Genomic DNA, 20,488 nt, shown 5'->3' with positions numbered 1-20,488 from the left:
AAATGGATTAATGATGCTAACCAAGGTTCCACTGTAGGAAAATGAGGTGTCTCTTTGTACAGATAAATCTTTTTATACACACCATTACCTTGTGTAGGTGGTCATCATGTTGTTACTGTATGTTTTAGGGAAGAAGACAGAACATCAATTTTAATGATAAACTCTTATGATTTATACATGAAATCGTAAAAAGTTCAGGGATTTTTGCCTTTTGGTTAAAACTTCAAACCTCAAAAAGTGGAAAATATATATATACCTATATAAGTTTATTTATCATATTGAACAACAATCGAAGTATGCATGAAGTATTTTTTTTTAAAAATCTCAGATTTTTTCATCTGAGTTCCTATTGGAAAAGGGTGGATTACACCTCCAAGTTGGGAGCAAAATCCTGCCCCAGTTGGAGGAGTTAAGTATCCCGGGGGGTCTTCCTTCAGGCGGATCAGTGGTCTGCACTAATGTAGGCAACTATCTCAATTCAGCGGTCCATCTACTGTATCTTCCCACCCTGAGCTTTGGGTGATGACCGAAAGAACGACATTTTGGATAGAAGCAACAGAAATGAGTGTCCTCCATAGGGTGGTTAGACTCCTGGACACCTCCCTGATGAGGTGTTCCAGGCATGCCCAGCCGGGAGGAGACCCTGGGGATAGACCTCGACCTGTCTCACAGCTGGCAGGTCTGGACTTCCCTATTGAGACTGCTGTCCCTGTGTCTTGGACCAGATAAGCGGAAGAAACATTATCAACATTATCAACAAAAACTGAAATGGTCTAATTAGTATTTTAATTGGATTTCAGCAGTTGACACGGGGACCTAATTCTACCGTGGATTCATACCTAGTACTTCCCAAAAGTTGTCGTTGTCGCTTTAAGATCACCTGTTTCACTAGCTAATATGTACCTCTGCTTGCCCTAACAGCTTTGGACACTGCACAGACAGAGCTACTTGACCTGCGGTGTAAATATAACCAAGAGATGACAAACAAGTAAGTCAACAACCTCTGATTTCTCATTCTTGACTTGTACTAGGCTTGGGTATCCTTTTTTTTACTTGAAAAACAAATAAAAAACGATAAAAAATAAAAAAATGATTTGCTGCACGGTGAACAGGTGGTTAGCGTGCGCATGTTCAAATGAAATAAAACCATTAGCATTACCAATTAACCTAGCATGTTTTTTGGAATGTGCGAGGAAACCGGAGTCCACGAGAGAAAACCCACACACATGGGAGAACATGCAAACTCCACACAGAAATGCCCGATGGGGGAATCCAACCCAGGTCTCCGAGCAGTGTGGCCTGTGCGCTAACCACTCTACACTGTGCAGCCCGTTTCTTAAGTTTAGAACAAGTAAATTGGAGCGGCTACTTACTTAACTTGGTGGCTTTCTCTGCTAGCGTCTTATATCCCTGCAGTGATCCAAAAAAACAAAACAAACTATATTAGGAAAGCAGGAAGTGAACAAATGTAACAGTAAGTCATACAATGTAAGTCATACAAGATCATATCACCTCATACTTCGATACGTGACGAAAAATAATTTTTTTAATGAAATAAAAAAAACCTCAACTATATTTGGAAAGCAGGAAGTGAACAAATGTAACAGTTACTGATTGTAAAAGTACCAGATGGAGGGGTAGGATTTAATAAGCTTTGCTTCTTCCTACTCCTTTTGGACATGTGGAACTGGGAACTGATTATGGGATGCATTCAATTAAAAAAAAAAAAAACTATATTAGGAAAGCAGGAAGTGAACAAATGTAACAGTTACTGATTGTAAAAGTACCAGATGGAGGGGTAGGATTTAGTGAGCTTTGCTTCTTCCTACTCCTTTTGGACATGTGGAACTGGGAACTGATTATGGGATGCACTCAATTGAAAAAAAAACTATATTAGGAAAGCAGGAAGTGAACAAATGTAACAGTGAACTGATTGTAAAAGTACCAGATGGAGGGGTAGGATTTAATTAGCTGTGCTTCTTCCTACTCCTTTTGGACATGTGGAACTGGGAACTGATTATGGGATGCACTCAATTGGAAAAAAAAAATTAAACTATATTAGGAAAGCAGGAAGTGAACAAATATAACAGTTACTGATTGTAAAAGTACCAGATGGAGGGGTAGGATTTAATAAGCTTTGCTTCTTCCTACTCCTTTTGGACATGTGGAACTGCGAACTGATTATGGGATGCATTCAATTGTAATCTGATGCATGTTCAAATGAAATAATACTATTACCAGTATGGATACACATCCCTAATTTATACAGTATACTGGCAAAGTAATTTGCGTTCCACTTTATTTTACCGACATAAATTCATGTGTGCACAGCTGAGGAATGCCATTGTAAAGGCGACTGGGCTGTGAATGCAGGTCGATGAGAGAGCTCCGTGTTTGCCTTCGCCGGCGGTTGGGCCTTGACAGCCCTCAAGAAGAATTGCTCCATTTAAAGATTGCTTCAGAAAACACTCTACCTTGTCCTGCTCTTTGAGTGCTACGTACTGTACACGCCGCATGTTTTGAAAAAGCATCTGAAGTCGTGTGAAAGATGTCGATAGACATTCAAAGTAAACACTCTTTTGTTCGGTTTTGTGCTCCAGAGTAGAGTAGGCCACAGCTAATGGATTTTCTCCAAGGCTTAATCCAATGGTACAATTGCACCCACAACCGTACGTTGGTGCGTACGTTTTTCATGATGGCGTGCCGTGGTACAGTAAACGTCGGATATATCGGATTCAATTGTTCCCACTGGTTTTGTCCGATATAAGCGAAATCCGTTATATGCGTATACCGGAAAATGTCCGTTTTACGCATATATCGGATTTATATCCGGTATATGCGTAAATCGGATTTTATCCGTTATAAAAAGGCACTTCCTTGACTATGTTTCCAATGTACCTGGACGCGCAGGCAACGCTGCAAACGCTGCAAATGACGTCGTATAGCGGCCTGTCACGATTCGGCGAATCGGAGCGCCACGATGCGGCCATCCGATATATCCGAGGGAAATTTAATGGAAATGCATTGGAACGGGACTGGAGATTTTGTCCGAAATAGGCGAAATCCGTTATAAAAAATCCGATATATGCAATGAATTTTTATTGGAAATGCATTACAGAAAAATCGGTTCTTTTTTTATCTGTCCGTTGTGAGCGAATTTCCGATATATCCGAGTCCGATATATCCGAGGTTTACTGTAGTTGGTATTATTTGATGCGCTTGGTCATGGTGTGGGTGTTCCTGTCAGATGACGATAGCGCTTACTGACCCAAAGCGAGAGTTATCCCTCCATGACCTGCCTCTATTACTCTCACTGCCCCGTTCCTCGGTCTTCATATGAAGGACTATATATTTGCTAGGGTTGGAGTCACTGAGCAGATAATCAATATTAAAAAAAAAATGGACACCCTAAGTTAAATGTAGAGCTTATAGCTTACATCTATCCTGGCCTTATTGACAGGATCCGGAAAAAACTATGACCTTCAAAACCAGGGTTAGGCCTTGCAACACCGATCATTGATGCCACTTTAGTTCATTTGACTTTACATTAGCCACGTTTACATGGACCCAAATATTCCAATTCCATTCAGGTTATTTGCTCAAACGGAAAGAATGTAACCTTTGTATACACCTCATTCCGGAAAAAAAGTGTCAATCCGAATGAATATATAACGGAATTCCCAGGCGTGGAATATTCCTTTCCCCAATCCGATTGAGGTATCTTGTACCCGCTCAAACGGAAAAGTTGTCAGACTGCGTTCTTTCTTCTTCTTCTGTTGTTTATCGGCGGTTGGCAAGCGGCTTTCATGTGCATTAGCGCCATCTGTGGAACAGAATCTAAACCCTTTTATACAATTTGCACAATTTAGACAATTTGGTGTCACCAATTTTAGCCTAGCATGTTTTTGGAATGTGGGAGTAAGCCGGAGTACCCGGAGCATATTTACTAAGTATCATTTACATATTTTTAACCTTAAACTTAAACGTCAACATTACAAAGTTGCTACATGAACTAAAATACCAATACAAGGCATTCAGAAGATGCATTCAAATTGTGGTATGTAATTTTCGACACTGGTCACTAGGTGTCAGTGTGTTTAGCATCATTTGGATTCTTCTTTTATTAGGGCTGGAAATCGATTAAAATATCAATTGCATTTTGTCCATAGTTAACTTGTCATTTTTAATATTTAATTTTTTTCAATTTTTAATATTTTTAACTTGTAGTTTTTATCGATACTAAGTATACTTTTGGAAGATAATTTAAACGTTTTTAATACACCTGTCAACGTGAGAGTGGACAGTGATTGACAGTGATGTGTATCATGTATTGTTATGTGTAAAAAAACAAACACAATGTACACCAAGTAGACTGTGGTAAAGCAAACTGTCCATCACTAAAATATCATTCTCTTCAAACAAATAATATGATTGTGAGTAATAGTACTAATACAATACAATAACACTCGTCAACAAAGTGAAATGTAAAAAAAATAAATATTGATAACTTACAAAAAAAATAAAGTGCTCAAAACAGTCAGTAGTTTACAGAATTAGGATCCTGTTGTTGGAGTCGCTTATACTTCATTTCCAAATACTCTTTTACAGACACATACTGTACATACACACACTTTTTTATACACACTGTATTGCATTTTTCTTGGTCTGGCACTGCAAGTTTTACAAAATGCAAGTTTTCTTGTGTCCAAATCCAAATCCAGCAGTTCAAGCATAATAGCTAATAAATGATAATAATGCTAATGAATTCCACCACTGCCATCTCATTGATACCCCCCTGTGATACCCCCACAAACCCTCCAAAGAACCCAAAGTTTAGCGCTCAGCTGGGACACAGCTCGTAAAAAAAAAAAACATTAATTATTTGGGACACGTGCATGCCAAGTTACCAATATTTTTAACTTGTAGTTTTTATCGATACTAAGTATACTTTTGGAAGATAATTTTAACGTTTTTAATACACCTGTCAACGTGAGAGTGGACAGTGATTGACAGTGATGTGTATCATGTATCGTTAAACAGCTCAGCACAAAATAGACCTCAATGTATAAAAAAAAACAAACACAATGTACATCAAGTAGACTGTGGTAAAGCAAACTGTCCATCACTAAAATATCATTCTCTTCAAACAAATAATATGATTGTGAGTAATAGTACAAATACAATACAACAACACTCGTCAACAAAGTGAAATGTAAAAAAAATAAATTAAAAAAAATAAATATTGATAACTTACAAAAAAAATAAAGTGCTCAAAACAGTCAGTAGTTTACAGAATTAGGATCCTGTTGTTGGAGTCGCTTATACTTCATTTCCAAATACTCTTTTACAGACACATACTGTACATACACACTTTATACACTGTATTGCATTTTTCTTGGTCTGGCACTGCAAGTTTTACAAAATGCAAGTTTTATTGTGTCCAAATCCAGCAGTTCAAGCATAATAGCTAATAAATGATAATAATGCGAATGAATTCCACCCCTGCCATCTCATTGATACCCCCCTGTGATACCCCCACAAACCCTCCAAAGAACCCAAAGTTTAGCGTAAATTAAAAAAAAACATTCATTATTTGGGACATACGCATGCCAAGTTAGCACTGTATAAATGACAATAACAAATTTATAAAAATTCAAAATGTATTCAAAATTCTGTCATACCCCCACTGAAAAAAAATGTTTTCATTCCCCCCTTGATTTGAAGTATCATTAAGAAACCGATATTTATGTATTTGTACTGTAAACTGTGCGGGCCACTACATACAGTATTTGAAGCTTTGAACATTTCTGTGTTTTGGTTTGAAGGACCGCAGTGTATCGGAACATGAGACCTATGTACATATTTAATGAGCTTGTTATGAATACATCCTTATCTACCTTTTGAAAATCAGTTCCCATGTTGCAAAAAAAAAAAAAGGAACTGTTGAACTTCAAACAAAGCTCATGAATAATCCCGCTCAGCTTTTGCTTAAATTAGAATTGATTATTAAATATATGGAGACAAGTTGAAGGTGGAATTATGTCGCATGTTACATGCAATTAAAATAGAAGAGATCTCGCTCTAATCTGTTCTCACAAATGAGTACTAAGGGGAGGAAAAAAATACATTTCAACTCGTATCATCCATTCATCATTCTGTTTGATGCTGTATTCAAACAGTGGTATGCGTTCCACTGCCACTAAAGCCACTTCTAAAAGGGAAGGGGGTCCAAAGTGTGGTACAGGAGCTATTTTTGGGCTTGACATATTTCCATTCATCCATTTTCTATATTCTCATGAGGGTCACGGGCGTGCTGGAGCCTATCCCAGCTGTCTTTGGGTGAGAGGCGGGGTACACCCTGGACTGGTGGCCAGCCAATCACAGGGCACATATAGACAAACAACCATTCACACTCACATTTATACCAAGACTTAGACTTAGACTTAGACTTAGACTTAGACATAGACATAGACATAGACATAGACATAGACATTGACATAGACATAGACATAGACATAGACATAGACATAGACTTAGACTTAGACTTAGACTTAGACTTAGACTTAGACTTAGACTTAGACTTAGACATAGACATAGACATAGACTATGTCTATGTTATGCTGTATCACAAACTTTCCTCTGTAAAAACCTTTAAACTTAGACTTAGACTATGTCTATGTCTTAGTCTAAGTCTAAGTCTATGTCTATGTCTATGTCTATGTCTATGTCTATGTCTATGTCTATGTCTATGTTATGCTGTATCACAAACTTTCCTCTGTAAAAACCTTTGGAAAAATAAAGCTTAGACTTAGACTATGTCTAAGTCTAAGTCTAAGTCTAAGTCTAAGTCTATGTCTATGTTATGCTGTATCACAAACTTTCCTCTGTAAAAACCTTTGAACTTAGACTATGTCTATGTCTATGTCTATGTCTATGTCTATGTCTATGTCTATGTCTATGTCTATGTCTATGTCTATGTCTTAGACTATGTCTAAGTCTATGTCTATGTTATGCTGTATCACAAACTTTCCTCTGTAAAAACCTTTAAACTTAGACTATGTCTATGCCTATGTCTATGTCTTTGTCTATGCCTATGTCTATGTCTATGTCTATGTCTATGTCTATGTCTATGTCTATGTCTATGTCTATGTCTATGTCTATGTCTATGTCTAAGTCTAAGTCTATGTCTATGTTATGCTGTATCACAAACTTTCCTCTGTAAAAACCTTTGGAAAAATAAAGCTTAGACTTAGACTATGTCTAAGTCTATGACTATGACTATGTCTAAGTCTATGGCTATGTCTATGACTTAGACTTAGACTTAGACTCTGCATTTTTTCACAGCTAATAGAATGTGAACATTTGAGCAGGATCTTGAGACATCATTTAATTTATTTGTTTTTTATGTTTTGTTTTGTTTTTGGTAAATTTAAAGCTGGGTGTTAAAACTTTATTTTTCCAAAAGTTTTTACAGAGTAAAGTTTGTGATACAGCATAACATACTGTTCTAATGGAATAAAAATGTGTTTAGTAAGTGCATATCGCTGGTGTAATTCGGTTTTTCCAGGAAATAATCTTTAACTACAAGAAAAAAAAAAAAAAGAATATGGCCTTGTTAACAGTATCGTGATATATCGTATCGTGAGCCTAGTATTGTGATACATATCGTATTGCCAGATTCTTGCTAATACACACCCCTAATTGATATCATCAAAGGTTGGGTATGATTTGCTATTTTGATATTTAACCGAATTTGTGTGTATGTGTGTGTGTTTGTGTGTGTTTGTGTGTGTGTCCCAGGGCAGACGAAATGAGCACCATCATGTCCAAACTTGAGAAGGCAAACCAGGTGAGTCCATTCTTCCTGTTCTCTGATTGAGATGTACCTCCATTAGAATAATCACTCCTGTAATCCTTGCCTCGGCTTTAATTAAGACACATTCTTTCCTGTCCTCCATGCTCTTCTCTCTTCCCCGGAGTGTGTGACTACTGAGTGTAATCTTGAGCCCGGGTTGGTGGGTTCTCTCCGTGGTAGCATTGCAGCCCTCGGCAGCGAAAACTGCAGAGCTTGATTGATGCAAGTGCGCTGAACACCAGGCGTCTTAGTTACTGCATTTATTGCCTTCATTTCCTGGCGATTTCCTCTATTTTCTTCTCCTGGCTGCTCCTCGCTTTGCGTGCAATTTTAACTCACTAACTTTTAACTGTTGTTCTGGATAGGATCAGGAAAATTACATGTTAGAGGCCTTGGCGATAAAGTCAGAGAGGCCAGACTGTAGCATGAGGAAAAGACAGGAAGCAGAACTGGAGGTAGCAGAGATGAGGATGCTGAGCTTCTCATTGGGAGTGACCAGGATGGATAGGATCAGGAAAATTATACGTTAAGAGGCCTTTGTGATAAAGTCAGAGAGGCCAGACTGTAGTATGAGGAAAAGACAGGAAGCAGAACTGGAGGTAGCAGAGATGAGGATGCTGAGGTTCTCAATGGGAGTGACCAGGATGGATAGGATCAGGAAAATTACATGTTAGAGGCCTTGGTGATAAAGTCAGAGAGGCCAGACTGTAGTATGAGGAAAAGCCAGGAAGCAGAACTGGAGGTAGCAGAGATGAGGATGCTGAGGTTCTCATTGAGAGTGACCAGGATGGATAGGATCAGGAAAATTACACATTAAGAGGCCTTTGCGATAAAGTCAGAGAGGCCAGACTGTAGTATGAGGAAAAGACAGGAAGCAGAACTGGAGGTAGCGGAGATGAGGATGCTGAGGTTCTCATTGGGAGTGACCAGGATGGATAGGATCAGGAAAATTACATGTTAGAGGCCTTGGCGATAAAGTCAGAGAGGCCAGACTGTAGTATGAGGAAAAGCCAGGAAGCAGAACTGGAGGTAGCAGAGATGAGGATGCTGAGGTTCTCATTGGGAGTGACCAGGATGGATAGGATCAGGAAAATTACACGTTAGAGGCCTTGGCGATAAAGTCAGAGAGGCCAGACTGTAGCATGAGGAAAAGACAGGAAGCAGAACTGGAGGTAGCAGAGATGAGGATGCTGAGGTTCTCATTGAGAGTGACCAGGATGGATAGGATCAGGAAAATTACATGTTAGAGGCCTTGGCGATAAAGTCAGCGAGGCCAGACTGTAGTATGAGGAAAAGACAAGAAGCAGAACTGGAGGTAGCAGAGATGAGGGTGCTGAGGTTCTCATTGAGAGTGACCAGGATGGATAGGATCAGGAAAATTACACGTTAGAGGCCTTGGCGATAAAGTCAGAGAGGCCAGACTGTAGACTGTAGTATGAGGAAAAGACAGGAAGCAGAACTGGAGGTAGCAGAGATGAGGATGCTGTGGTTCTCATTGGGAGTGACCAGGATGGATAGGATCAGGAAAATTACACGTTAGAGGCCTTGGCGATAAAGTCAGAGAGGCCAGACTGTAGCATGAGGAAAAGACAGGAAGCAGAACTGGAGGTAGCAGAGATGAGGATGCTGAGGTTCTCATTGGGAGTGACCAGGATGGATAGGATCAGGAAAATTACACGTTAAGAGGCCTTTGTGATAAAGTCAGAGAGGCCAGACTGTAGTATGAGGAAAAGACAGGAAGCAGAACTGGAGGTAGCAGAGATGAGGATGCTGAGGTTCTCATTGGGAGTGACCAGGATGGATAGGATCAGGAAAATTACATGTTAGAGGCCTTGGCGATACAGTCAGAGAGGCCAGACTGTAGTATGAGGAAAAGGCAGAAAGCAGAACTGGAGGTAGCAGAGTTGTTCTCCGGCAAGAAGCTCCTCGATAAAGGCTCTGAAAATGAATCATTAATTAGCAGTGTGTGACAAAGCAGGTGAACAATGTGGGCCGACTCAGCAGAATGGCTCACACCAAAACTCCTTTGATTAATTCCGCTTTTTATGAGATTGCCGTTATCCAATTCATGGAACATTTTGATGCCACATGTGTTTCACAGCGAGCAGAAATGGCCCAGCAGGAAGTGGAGAGGCTAAAGGAGCAGTTAGCCAGCGGCCCTCGCCCGGAAGAGGGCTCCAGCAAGGTAAAGGTGGTACAATATTGCATAATTGTTATGTGTATTGTTATGTTATGTGTTTCACATGATCACAGCAAACTACAAACATGATTTGATTTGCTTAAAATCATGAACATTTCTACTTGTATTCTTCCAATTTCATATTTCATATTTCATACTATGTATTTTAAAATTGCGGGCAGCACGGCGGTCGAGTGGTTAGCAGACCTCACAGCGAGGAAACCAAAGTTCAATTCCACCCTCGGTCATCTCTGTGTGGAGTTTGCATGTTCTCCCCGTGCATGCGTGGGTTTTCTCCTCCCACATTCCAAAAACATGCTAAAAAACATGCTAATAACATGCTAAAAAAACATGCGACTCCATAGGAAGCAGAACTGGAGGTAGCAGAGATGAGGATGCTGAGCTTCTCATTGAGAGTGACCAGGATGGATAGGATCAGGAAAATTACATGTTAGAAGCCTTGGCGATAAAGTCAGAGAGGCCAGACTGTAGACTGTAGTATGAGGAATAGACAGGAAGCAGACCTGGAGGTAGCAGAGATGAGGATGCTGGGGTTCTCATTGGGAGTGACCAGGATGGATAGGATCAGGAAAATTACATGTTAGAGGCCTTGGCGATAAAGTCAGAGAGGCCAGACTGTAGTATGAGGAAAAGACAGGAAGCAGAACTGGAGGTAACAGAGATGACGATGCCGAGGTTCTCAATGGGAGTGACCAGGATGGATAGGATCAGGAAAATTACATGTTAGAGGCATTGGCGATAAAGTCAGAGAGGCCAGTATGTACACTGTAGTATGAGGAATAGACAGGAAGCAGAACTGGAGGTAGCAGAGATGAGGATGCTGAGGTTCTCATTTGGAGTGACCAGGATGGATAGGATCGGGAAAATTACATGTTAGAGGCCTTGGCAATAAAGTCAGAGAGGCCAGACTGTAGTATGAGGAAAAGACATGAAACAGAACTGGAGGTAGCAGAAATGAGGATGCCGAGGTTCTCATTGGGAGTGACCAGGATGGATAGGATCAGGAAAATTACATGTTAGAGGCCTTGGCGATACAGACAGAGAGGCCAGACTATAGTATGAGGAAAAGACAGAAAGCAGAACTGGAGGTAGCAGAGATGAGGATGCTGAGGTTCTCAATGGGAGTGACCAGGATGGATAGGATCAGTAAAATTACACGTTAGAGGCCTTGGCGTTAAAGTCAGAGAGGCCAGACTGTAGACTGTAGTATGAGGAAAAGACAGCAAGCAGAACTGGAGGTAACAGAGATGAGGATGCTGAGGTTCTCAATGGGAGTGACCAGGATGGATAGGATCAGGAAAATGACATGTTAGAGGCCTTGGCGATAAAGTCGGAGAGGCCAGACTGTAGTATGAGGAAAAGACAGGAAGCAGAACTGGAGGTAACAGAGATGAGGATGCTGAGGTTCTCAATGGGAGTGACCAGGATGGATAGGATCAGGAAAATTACACATTAGAGGCCTTGGTGTTAAAGTCAGAGAGGCCAGACTGTAGTATGTAGTATGAGGAAAAGACTGGAAGCAGAACTGAAGGTAGCAGAGATGAGGATGCTGAGGTTCTCAATGGGAGTGACCAGGATGGATAGGATCGGATAGGATACATTTCTCACAAATGAAGTAAAACGAGGTCAACAAACTGCCATATATATAGAAAATTTCTTCACTATCACCCATTCTACTTATGTCGTAACAAAAGTAGTAGTTTTGGTTATGCCGACAACCGCTTATGTTGACACAAATGCTTTCCGCTATAATTAAATGTTCTCTCAAAGGTTGTGATGCATAAGCGTTTCTGTTTTGTTCTCCTTTAGGAAACCAGTGAGAAGGTTGAGGTGGCACCTTCCGAACTGGAGGCCACTCTTCTTGCGAAAGATCGTGAAATCATTCGTCTCCTTGAAAATATTCAGCGACTGCAGTTCACCCTCCACGAGGTTCAAGAAACGTCGGCCAATCAGATCATAGAACTGGAGCGACAGCTGGCCTACAAGACGGAAGCTATCGAGGTACACGGTTCTGACATGTCATCCCCAACAAAACAGTCCTTCGGATATTTACGTCATATTTACGTTTCATGTTTTTTTTTTTCTCCTATTTCAGAGATTAGAAGCTAAACTGAGATCCCAAATGGATTATGAAGAGATTAAAACTGAACTCAGGTTGCTATTAATTGTGGCGCAAATGTGATTTATTATTGATTTGAATGAAGATCAATCATTTGTGTATGTCTGTACTCTACCCGTAGTATCCTAAAAGTGATGAAACTGGCATCTGCAAATGGCAACTCATCCCAGGTACTCGATTTCTTTCCTAGCCTTAGTCCTAGTCCTTGGTCCTAGTCCTTAGTCCCAGTCTATTCTACTGCAGTTGACTTCATCTAAACCTGACCAGTGTTTAACCCTGCGTGTTTCCATGTGTAGGACTCCGCTAAGGCCACGGAAGCGCTTTTACTGGATAAAGAGGAATTTCTTCCATCGCACAAATACCTGATGGAGAAGGCCCGCATTTTGCACAGCACTGGTACAATATTGCATAATTGTTATGTGTATTGTTATGTTTATGTGTTTCACATGATCACAGCAAACTACAAACATGATTTGATTTGAGTCCGGTGAGCTTAAAATACTTAACGTTTCTACTTGTATTCTTCATATTTCATATGCCACAAACTGTATCCGTGAGGAATACATTTTACTTTTACTTTTTTTTATTAAAATTGCGGGCGACACGGTGGTCGAGTGGTTAGCCGACCTCACAGCGAGGAAACCAGGGTTCAATTCCACCCTCGGCCATCTCTGTGTGGAGTTGGCATGTTCTCCCCGTGCATGCGTGGGTTTTCTCCAGGTACTCCGGTTTCCTCCCACATTCCAAAAACATGCTAAATAACATGCTAATAACATGCTAAAAAAACATGCTAATAGGCGACTCCATAGGTATGAATGTGAGTGTGAATGTCAAATAACTCCAATAAATAACAACTTACAACCAGCACTGTGGGGTGCACGGTGGTTGAGTGGTTAGCGCGCAGACCTCACAGCTAGGGTTCAATTCCACCCTCGGCCATCTCTGTGTGGAGTTTGCATGTTCTCCCCGTGCATGTGTGGGTTTTCTCCGGGTACTCCGGTTTCCTCCCACATTCCAAAAACATGCTAAAAAACATGCTAATAACATGCTAAAAACATGCTAATAGGCGACTCCATAGGTATGAATGTGAGTGTGAATGTCAAACAACAAACAACTCTAATAAATAACAACTTGCATGCGTGGGTTTTCTCCGAGTACTCCGGTTTCCTCCCACATTCCAAAAGCATGCTAATAACATGCTAAAAAACATGCTAAAAAACATGCTAATAGGCGACTCCATAGGTATGAATGTGAGTGTGAATGTCAAAAACAAACAACTCTAATAAATAACAACTTACAACCAGCACTGTGGGATGCACGGCGGTCGAGTGGTTAGCGCGCAGACCTCACAGCTAGGGTTCAATTCCACCCTCGGCCATCTCTGTGTGGAGTTTGCATGTTTTCCCCGGTACTACGGTTTCCTCCCACATTCCAAAAACATGCTAGGTTAATTAGCGACTCCAAATTGTCCATAGGTATGAATGTGAGTGTGAATGGTTGTTTGTCTATATGTGCCCTGTGATTGGCTGGCCACCAGTCCAGGGTGTACCCCGCCTCTCACCTGAAGACAGCTGGGATAGGCTCCAGCACCCTCATGAGGATAAGCGGTATAGAAAATGAATAAATTTTAAAATTGCCAACAAAGAATACAGAATATAGAAGTGAATACAGGAAGTGAACAAATGCTTTTTGGAACTGTGATACATTCCAACTTGTATATGTTCAAAATAAATGAAACCGTAAACCGTTTTTTTTTAGATGATGACCACTCCGAGGATGGAGCCAGAGAGACAGGCAGGCCACCCGGATCCAACTCATCGTCATCTCAGGTGGACGGCCGAGCCTCGCCCAGTCCCGGTCCTCCAGTCCTGGATGGCTTCTCCTCCAGCCACGATCTGCCCCGTCCCTTCTCTGTGTCCCCATGCTCTGGGGACCACCTCCTCCACAAGCATCTTCTCTCCCCACATTTTAAAAAGGAGAGCCATATGGCTTTTCCCACTGCGCTGTACGCGGCCAAGGTCGCCCTAATGTCATCCACTCAAGGGTCAGGGAGTAGCGACCCGGGTTTGCCCAGTGACCAGTCTGAAAGCGGCGGATCAACTGCAGGGGATGATGACCAAATAGACACTGCGGAGATTGCTTTCCAGGTGAAGGAGCAGCTACTGAAGCATAACATCGGCCAGCGTGTGTTTGGCCACTACGTGCTCGGCCTCTCCCAAGGCTCAGTCAGCGAGATCCTGGCCAGACCCAAACCCTGGAGGAAGCTGACCGTCAAGGGCAAAGAACCGTTCCTTAAGATGAAGCAGTTCCTTTCTGATGAGCAGAACATCCTGGCGCTGAGGACCATCCAGGTTCGCCAAAGAGGTGAGTGAAAGAGAAGAAAAAAATGCACACATACTAGGGACATAAGAAAATATCGAGTGGTTAGCGTGGAGACCAGGGTTCGATTCCACTCTCGGCCATCTCTGCGTGGAGTTTGTATGCGTGGGTTTTCTCCGGTTTCCTCCCACATTCCAAAAACATGCTAGGCTAATTGGCGACTCCAAATTGTCTCCAAATAGGCCACACAATCATGAGACCTGGGATGACCTGGGGAAGACCAGGGTTCGATTCCACTCTCGGCCATCTCTGTGTGGAATTTGTATGCGTGGGTTTTATTCGGTTTCCTCCCACATTCCAAAAACATGCTAGGCTAATTGGCCACTCCAAATTGTCTTCAAATAGGCCACACAATCATGAGACCTGGGAAGACCAGGGTTCGATTCCCTGGGTTCAAGGCTTAATTAGCCACTCCAAATTGTCCATAGTTATGAATATGAGTGTGAATGGTTGTTTGTCTATATGTGCCCTGTGATTGGCTGGCCACCAGTCCAGGGTGTACCCCGCCTCTCGCCCCCAATACAGCTGGGATAGGCTCCAGCACCCCCGTGACCCTCGTGAGGAAACAGCGGTAGAAAATGAATGAATAAATAATTAACCTAGCATGTTTTTGGAATGTGGGAGGAAACCGGAATACCCAGCGAAAACCGATGGCTGAGGGTGGAATTGAACTTGGGTCTCTTAGCGCCACCCTATTAATGTTTGGGAAATTGAAAAATGGTAATGGGCTGCACGGCGGTCGAGTGTTTAATGCGCAGACGTCACAGCTAGGAGACCCGAGTACATTCCAAAAACATGCTAGGTTAATTAGCGACTCCAAATTGTCCATAGGTATGAATGTGAGTGTGAATGGTTGTTTGTCTATATGTGCCCTGTGATTGGCTGGCCACCAGTCCAGGGTGTACCCCGGCCTCTCGTCCCCGAAGACAGCTGGGATAGGCTCCAGCACCCCCGTGACCCTCGTGAGGAAAAGCGGTAGAAAATGAATGAATTAATTTACTGTTCTAATGGAATAAAAATGTGTTTAGTAATTGCATATTGCTGGTGTAAATTCAGTTTTTTCCAGGAAATAATCTTTAACTACAAGAGTATCGTGATATATCGTGATATATCGTATCATGAGCCTAGTATCGTGATACATATCGTATCGCCAGATTCTTGCCAATACACACCCCTAACACATACATGCCCAAACGCACACACACATCTTTAGTAGTACTACAATAAGTATTAAATGTGTTTCATTGCAATAAAGTAAAACCCGGGACACATTTGAACTGCACAGTGGAACGTACATAGGAGCTTCCTAAGTCACTGTCTCACAGTGGCTTAATTCCTGGACAAAAAAAAAAAAAAAAAAAACTAACCTGGAACTCATCCTTGACTTTATTCTCGGCTTCCTGCCTGTGCCATGTTTGTAGTCTTACTTTTCAACTTTGTTTTCTCCCTAGATTCACAGCTTTTGAAAGTTGAGCTTCCCGTATACAGCAACCTCAGACAACACACACTCAAAGGCAGCCATTGATCTACCAGTCAAAAGTAAAGCCTTGAAACTGCTCTCTGATCAACCAGCCCACTCACCCTGCCCCCCCCCCTTTTGCTCCCTCTCTTTCTCTACCCTCTGTGGCAGGGAGCATCACTCCACGCATCCGAACTCCAGAAACTGGGTCAGACGATGCCATCAGGAATATCCTGGAGCAGGCCAAGAAGGAGATCCAGTCACAGAGGGGAGGTTTGTGGATACGTTTTTTTTGTCACTTATATTTGGGTGGAGGGCGGCACGGTGGTCTAGTGGTTAGCGTGCAGACCTCACAGCTAGGAGACCAGGGTTCAATTCCACCACCCTCGGCCATCTCTGTGTGGAGTTTGCATGTTCTCTCCGCTTTTTCCTCACGAGGGTCGCGGGGGTGCTGGAGCCTATCCCAGCTGTCTTCGGGCGAGAGGCGGTGTACACCCTGGACTGGTTGCCAGCCAATCACAGGGCACATATAGACAAACAACCATTCACACTCACATTCATACCTATGGACAATTTGGAGTCGCTAATTAACCTAGCATGTTTTTGGAATGTGGGAGGAAACCGGAGTACCCGGAGAAAACCCACGCATGCACGGGGAGAACATGCAAACTCCACGCAGAGATGGCCGAGGGTGGAATTGAACCCTGGTCTCCTAGCTGTGAGGTCTGTGCACTAACCACCGCCCCGGAATGAGACAATGGGCTCTAATTTCGTACAACAGGCGCAGCACACCTGCCCTACGTCACGCCAACAGGGTGTGGCCAGCACACTTTCGTGAGCGGTGCAGTTTGGTATAGCGCCGCGCACCCACGCCTCCATCCCTCCCACAGGCGCGAGTGGCAAAGAGAGAAGAGAGTAGGTGTGAGAGTGTTTAACACAGTCCAGTGTAATCTTAACCAATCAATCACCCCAATAACCAATCACCTTTGGCGCACTGTTTTTGTCACAAAATGGTCACTGCGCCTCCCCTGGTGCGCCACCACGCCCATCTCGGCGCAGTCCAGTCTACTAAATTACCACTGCCGCTGCGGCACGCTCCGCTACAAAATTTGAGCCCAATATGTCCCCCAAAGAGTGTCGAGTCGAGTGCTTCACAGCTAGGAGACCCGAGTTCAATTCCACTCTGTGTGGAGTTTGCATGTTAAATCAACTATGTTGTTACAAAACAATAGGCTACCAAACAGAAATATGGATTAAAGTCAAAAAATATCCGGAACAATTTATTTCGAAAACTTTAATGTCCATCCACCCATTTTCTTCCGCTTATCCGGGTCCGGGTCGCGGGGGCGGCAGTCTCAGTAGGGAATCCCAGACTTCCCGGTCCTTGGACACCTCGTCAAGCTCCACCGGGAGGACACCAAGGCGTTCCCAAGCCAGCTGTGAGACATAATCCCTCCAACGTGTCCTTGGTCTGCCCCGGGGCCTTTTCCCGGCTTGGCATGCCCGGAACACCTCACCAGGGAGGAGTCCGGGACTAAGAATGATTCAATTCAGAAGACCCTTATGAACAAAACCAAGAGGAACCGTACCTCGCCCGGATGTGGGATACCAGGGCCTCACCCTGGAGCCAGTCCCGGGGGAGAGTCTCGCAGGCAAGCGCCTGGTGGTCGGGCCTTCACGCGTGGGGCCCGGCCGGGCCCAGCCCGAAGAAGCCACACGGGATCTCCCCCTCGTAGACCCACAACCTACGGGGGCAAGCATAAGGGTCCGGTGCATTGTGTGTTGGGTGGCGGTCAAGGGCGGGTGCCTGGGCGAACTGGTCTTCGGCGGCCAAATCTGGTTCTTGGGACACTTTAATGTTTTTGAGTTGAGTTGTGGATTTTTGTCACTTAAAATAGAATGATATGATGCCCTGTTTGATTGCCTACCTTTCATCTTCAGGGGATTCCAGGACATCGGTGAACACCACCTTGAGCAGAAGCAGCAACGGAACCAGCAACAGCTCTGACGAAACCATTAAAAACATCCTAGAACAGGCCAGGAGGGAGATGGAGTCCCAGCAGCAGACCCTGGTGGACATGGATGGCTGTGGAAGAACCTCAACAGTTGGCACCGCAGCCCAAGTGGAACGATTGGGTCCTCCTGAGTGCTCCAGGGGCCTGCCTTTGCCTATCTCCATCAAACAAGAAGAAGGGGGCTGCGTTACTGTTTGCATGGCCAATTCCATCAGCAGTCCCCAGACGCCCCTCAGCGTCCTCTCTCCAGCTGCGTTTGTTCAGAACATCATTCGCAAAGTCAAGTCCGAGATCGGAGAAGTCGGCACCTACTTCGACCAGCACTGGGCTCAGGAGCGGGGGTCGATGGGGCTCTCCGGTGTGGGTAGCTCTCGACCCTTTAATTCCATTTCTCCGTCTGTGTCGTCCTCGTCTTCTGGTCCTTCTGTTCTGACTCGACCCTGGCCCCGCCTGGAGAACGGTGAGTGTCTTAGCGAGGAGGCTTCCGCCCCTGAAGAGGAGTTGGGGCTGAGTCGACCCATGGAGGTGAAGGTGGAATCGGACACATCAGTCAGCGGCGAGTCCCCAGGCCCGAGTCCCGGGCGGCTTTCTTACTACCCAGCATATGTTCCCCGAGCGTTGAAGCCCACCGTCCCGCCGCTGACTCCAGAGCAGTACGAATTGTACATGTACCGAGAGGTCGATACCATCGAGCTAACCAGGCAAGTGAAAGAGAAGCTGGCGAAGAACGGAATCTGCCAGAGGATCTTTGGTGAAAAGGTCAGTTTTCCTGACGTACTTGCTTTTTAATTCCATTATTGGAATTGAAGTCAGGTCTCGTAGCTGTGAGGCCTGCGTGGTAACCACTTCACCGTTGTGCAGCCCCAACCCTATTAATGTTTGGTAAATTAAAAATTGGTAATGGGCTGCATGGCGGTCGAGTGGTTAGCGCGCAGACCTCACAGCTAGGAGACCAGGGTTCAATTCCACCCTCTGTGTGGAGTTTGCATGTGGAGTCTGTAGGTTTTCTCCGGGTACTCCGGTTTCCTCCCACATTCCAAAATCATGCTAGGTTAATTAGCGACTCCAAATTGTCCATAGGTATGAATGTGAGTGTGAATGGTTGTTTGTCTATATGTGCCCTGTGATTGGCTGGCGACCAGTCCAGGGTGTACCCCGCCTCTCGCCCGAAGACAGCTGGGATAGGCTCCAGCACCCCCTGCGACCCTCGTGAGGATAAGCGATAAAAAATGAATGAATGAATGAACTTGTTTGGGAGGAAGTTGGTGTTAAAATGTTCATTCTAATGCAGGGGTCTCAAACACGCGGCCCGCGGGCCAAATGTGGCCGGCAGGACACTAGTTTGAGGCCCCCGCCTTGATATGAAAGTTTAATGTTAGCGCGGCCCGCGCAAAGTTTGATATGGATGCTGTATGATATCATGTACCCAGAAAAATTTATTACGTTTGATTAATGTTCATGTTAAAGGTTAAATAACTGTTAATAGTTATCCTATCCGTGTGGAAGTGGTAAGTTTTTGGCTATTTAAGTTTAAAGGAAATAACTTGAAGGCTACCGTTTAGGTCGCTAGCTCTCTAGTTTGCGAGTTAGCATGCGTCTCAAGACCCTGCAGTTGCGCAATATGTTGTAAATAAAAAAGAGTGTAAATGTGACTATAGTCGTGTTTTGTCATGTCTACAGGGCTCTAATAATGCTTTGTTCATTTTAATCTGAAAAAAAATAATTTGTCTACCCACCAACTATATGTGGTTTCTTAAGTTTTTATTATTTGCCGTTTTATTATTATTATTATATTTATTTATTACTGATTGTTTTTTCTTTATTCTTGATTTGTTTATTTATTTTTCATCTTATTTTGTGCAGAAAAATAAAAATTAAGATATTTGAGAACAGTGGAATGTTTTATCAGAGCTTTTATTGTAGAAAATCGGAACCAAAGCACTGAAAAAGTTTGTATATTTTTCTGTTTTTAATAAATGCGTTTTTTTTTTGAAAACCTGATGTGGCCCAGTCTCACCCAGACCCTAGCTCCAGTGACCCCCAAGTAAATTGAGTTTGAGACCCCTGTTCTAATGTATCCTGCCAAGTAAAAACAGCCTAGATTAAATGGACTCGACTTTATGGTGTTATGCTTCCCTCTAGTGGCCGTTCGCCTGAAGTGTATCATTCCTTGAAAGAGCATTGGCTTCAATGGCTCCTCTCATTCCTTCCATGTTTATTGCAGGTGCTTGGGCTTTCTCAGGGGAGTGTGAGTGATATGCTGTCACGGCCCAAACCCTGGAGCAAACTGACCCAGAAAGGCAGGGAACCTTTCATTCGCATGCAGCTCTGGTTACTTGATCAGCTCGGACAGACCCTCAACCAGACCCCCAACCAGGGCCACACTAATGGTGAGTCTGCGTCACAAGCTGGCTTTTGCATTAAATCAACTTCTTTTTTTTCATAATTTTATTTGGCTTAC

General features: G+C 43.3%; 1 protein-coding gene across 6 annotated transcripts in view; it reads left to right on the top strand.

Moving 5' to 3' along the window:
- cux2b (cut-like homeobox 2b) overlaps positions 1–20,488 on the top strand; it is a 184,147-nt gene that overhangs the window by 154,747 nt on the left and 8,912 nt on the right. For all 6 annotated transcript variants that reach the window (XM_058071245.1, XM_058071246.1, XM_058071244.1 and 3 more), the window contains 11 exons: positions 922–988; positions 7,801–7,849; positions 9,957–10,040; positions 11,865–12,056; positions 12,151–12,209; positions 12,296–12,344; positions 12,471–12,570; positions 13,933–14,538; positions 16,184–16,285; positions 17,954–18,786; positions 20,252–20,417. In XM_058071245.1, the coding sequence (XP_057927228.1) occupies positions 922–988; positions 7,801–7,849; positions 9,957–10,040; positions 11,865–12,056; positions 12,151–12,209; positions 12,296–12,344; positions 12,471–12,570; positions 13,933–14,538; positions 16,184–16,285; positions 17,954–18,786; positions 20,252–20,417 (2,307 nt within the window). The remainder of the gene's footprint in view (positions 1–921; positions 989–7,800; positions 7,850–9,956; positions 10,041–11,864; positions 12,057–12,150; positions 12,210–12,295; positions 12,345–12,470; positions 12,571–13,932; positions 14,539–16,183; positions 16,286–17,953; positions 18,787–20,251; positions 20,418–20,488) is intronic.

This window comes from Doryrhamphus excisus, chromosome 4 (genome assembly GCF_030265055.1).
Source record: "Doryrhamphus excisus isolate RoL2022-K1 chromosome 4, RoL_Dexc_1.0, whole genome shotgun sequence".
NCBI lineage: Eukaryota > Metazoa > Chordata > Actinopteri > Syngnathiformes > Syngnathidae > Doryrhamphus > Doryrhamphus excisus.
The sequence above is the reverse complement of the archived record's forward strand: the minus strand, read 5'-3'. Positions and strand labels throughout refer to the sequence as shown.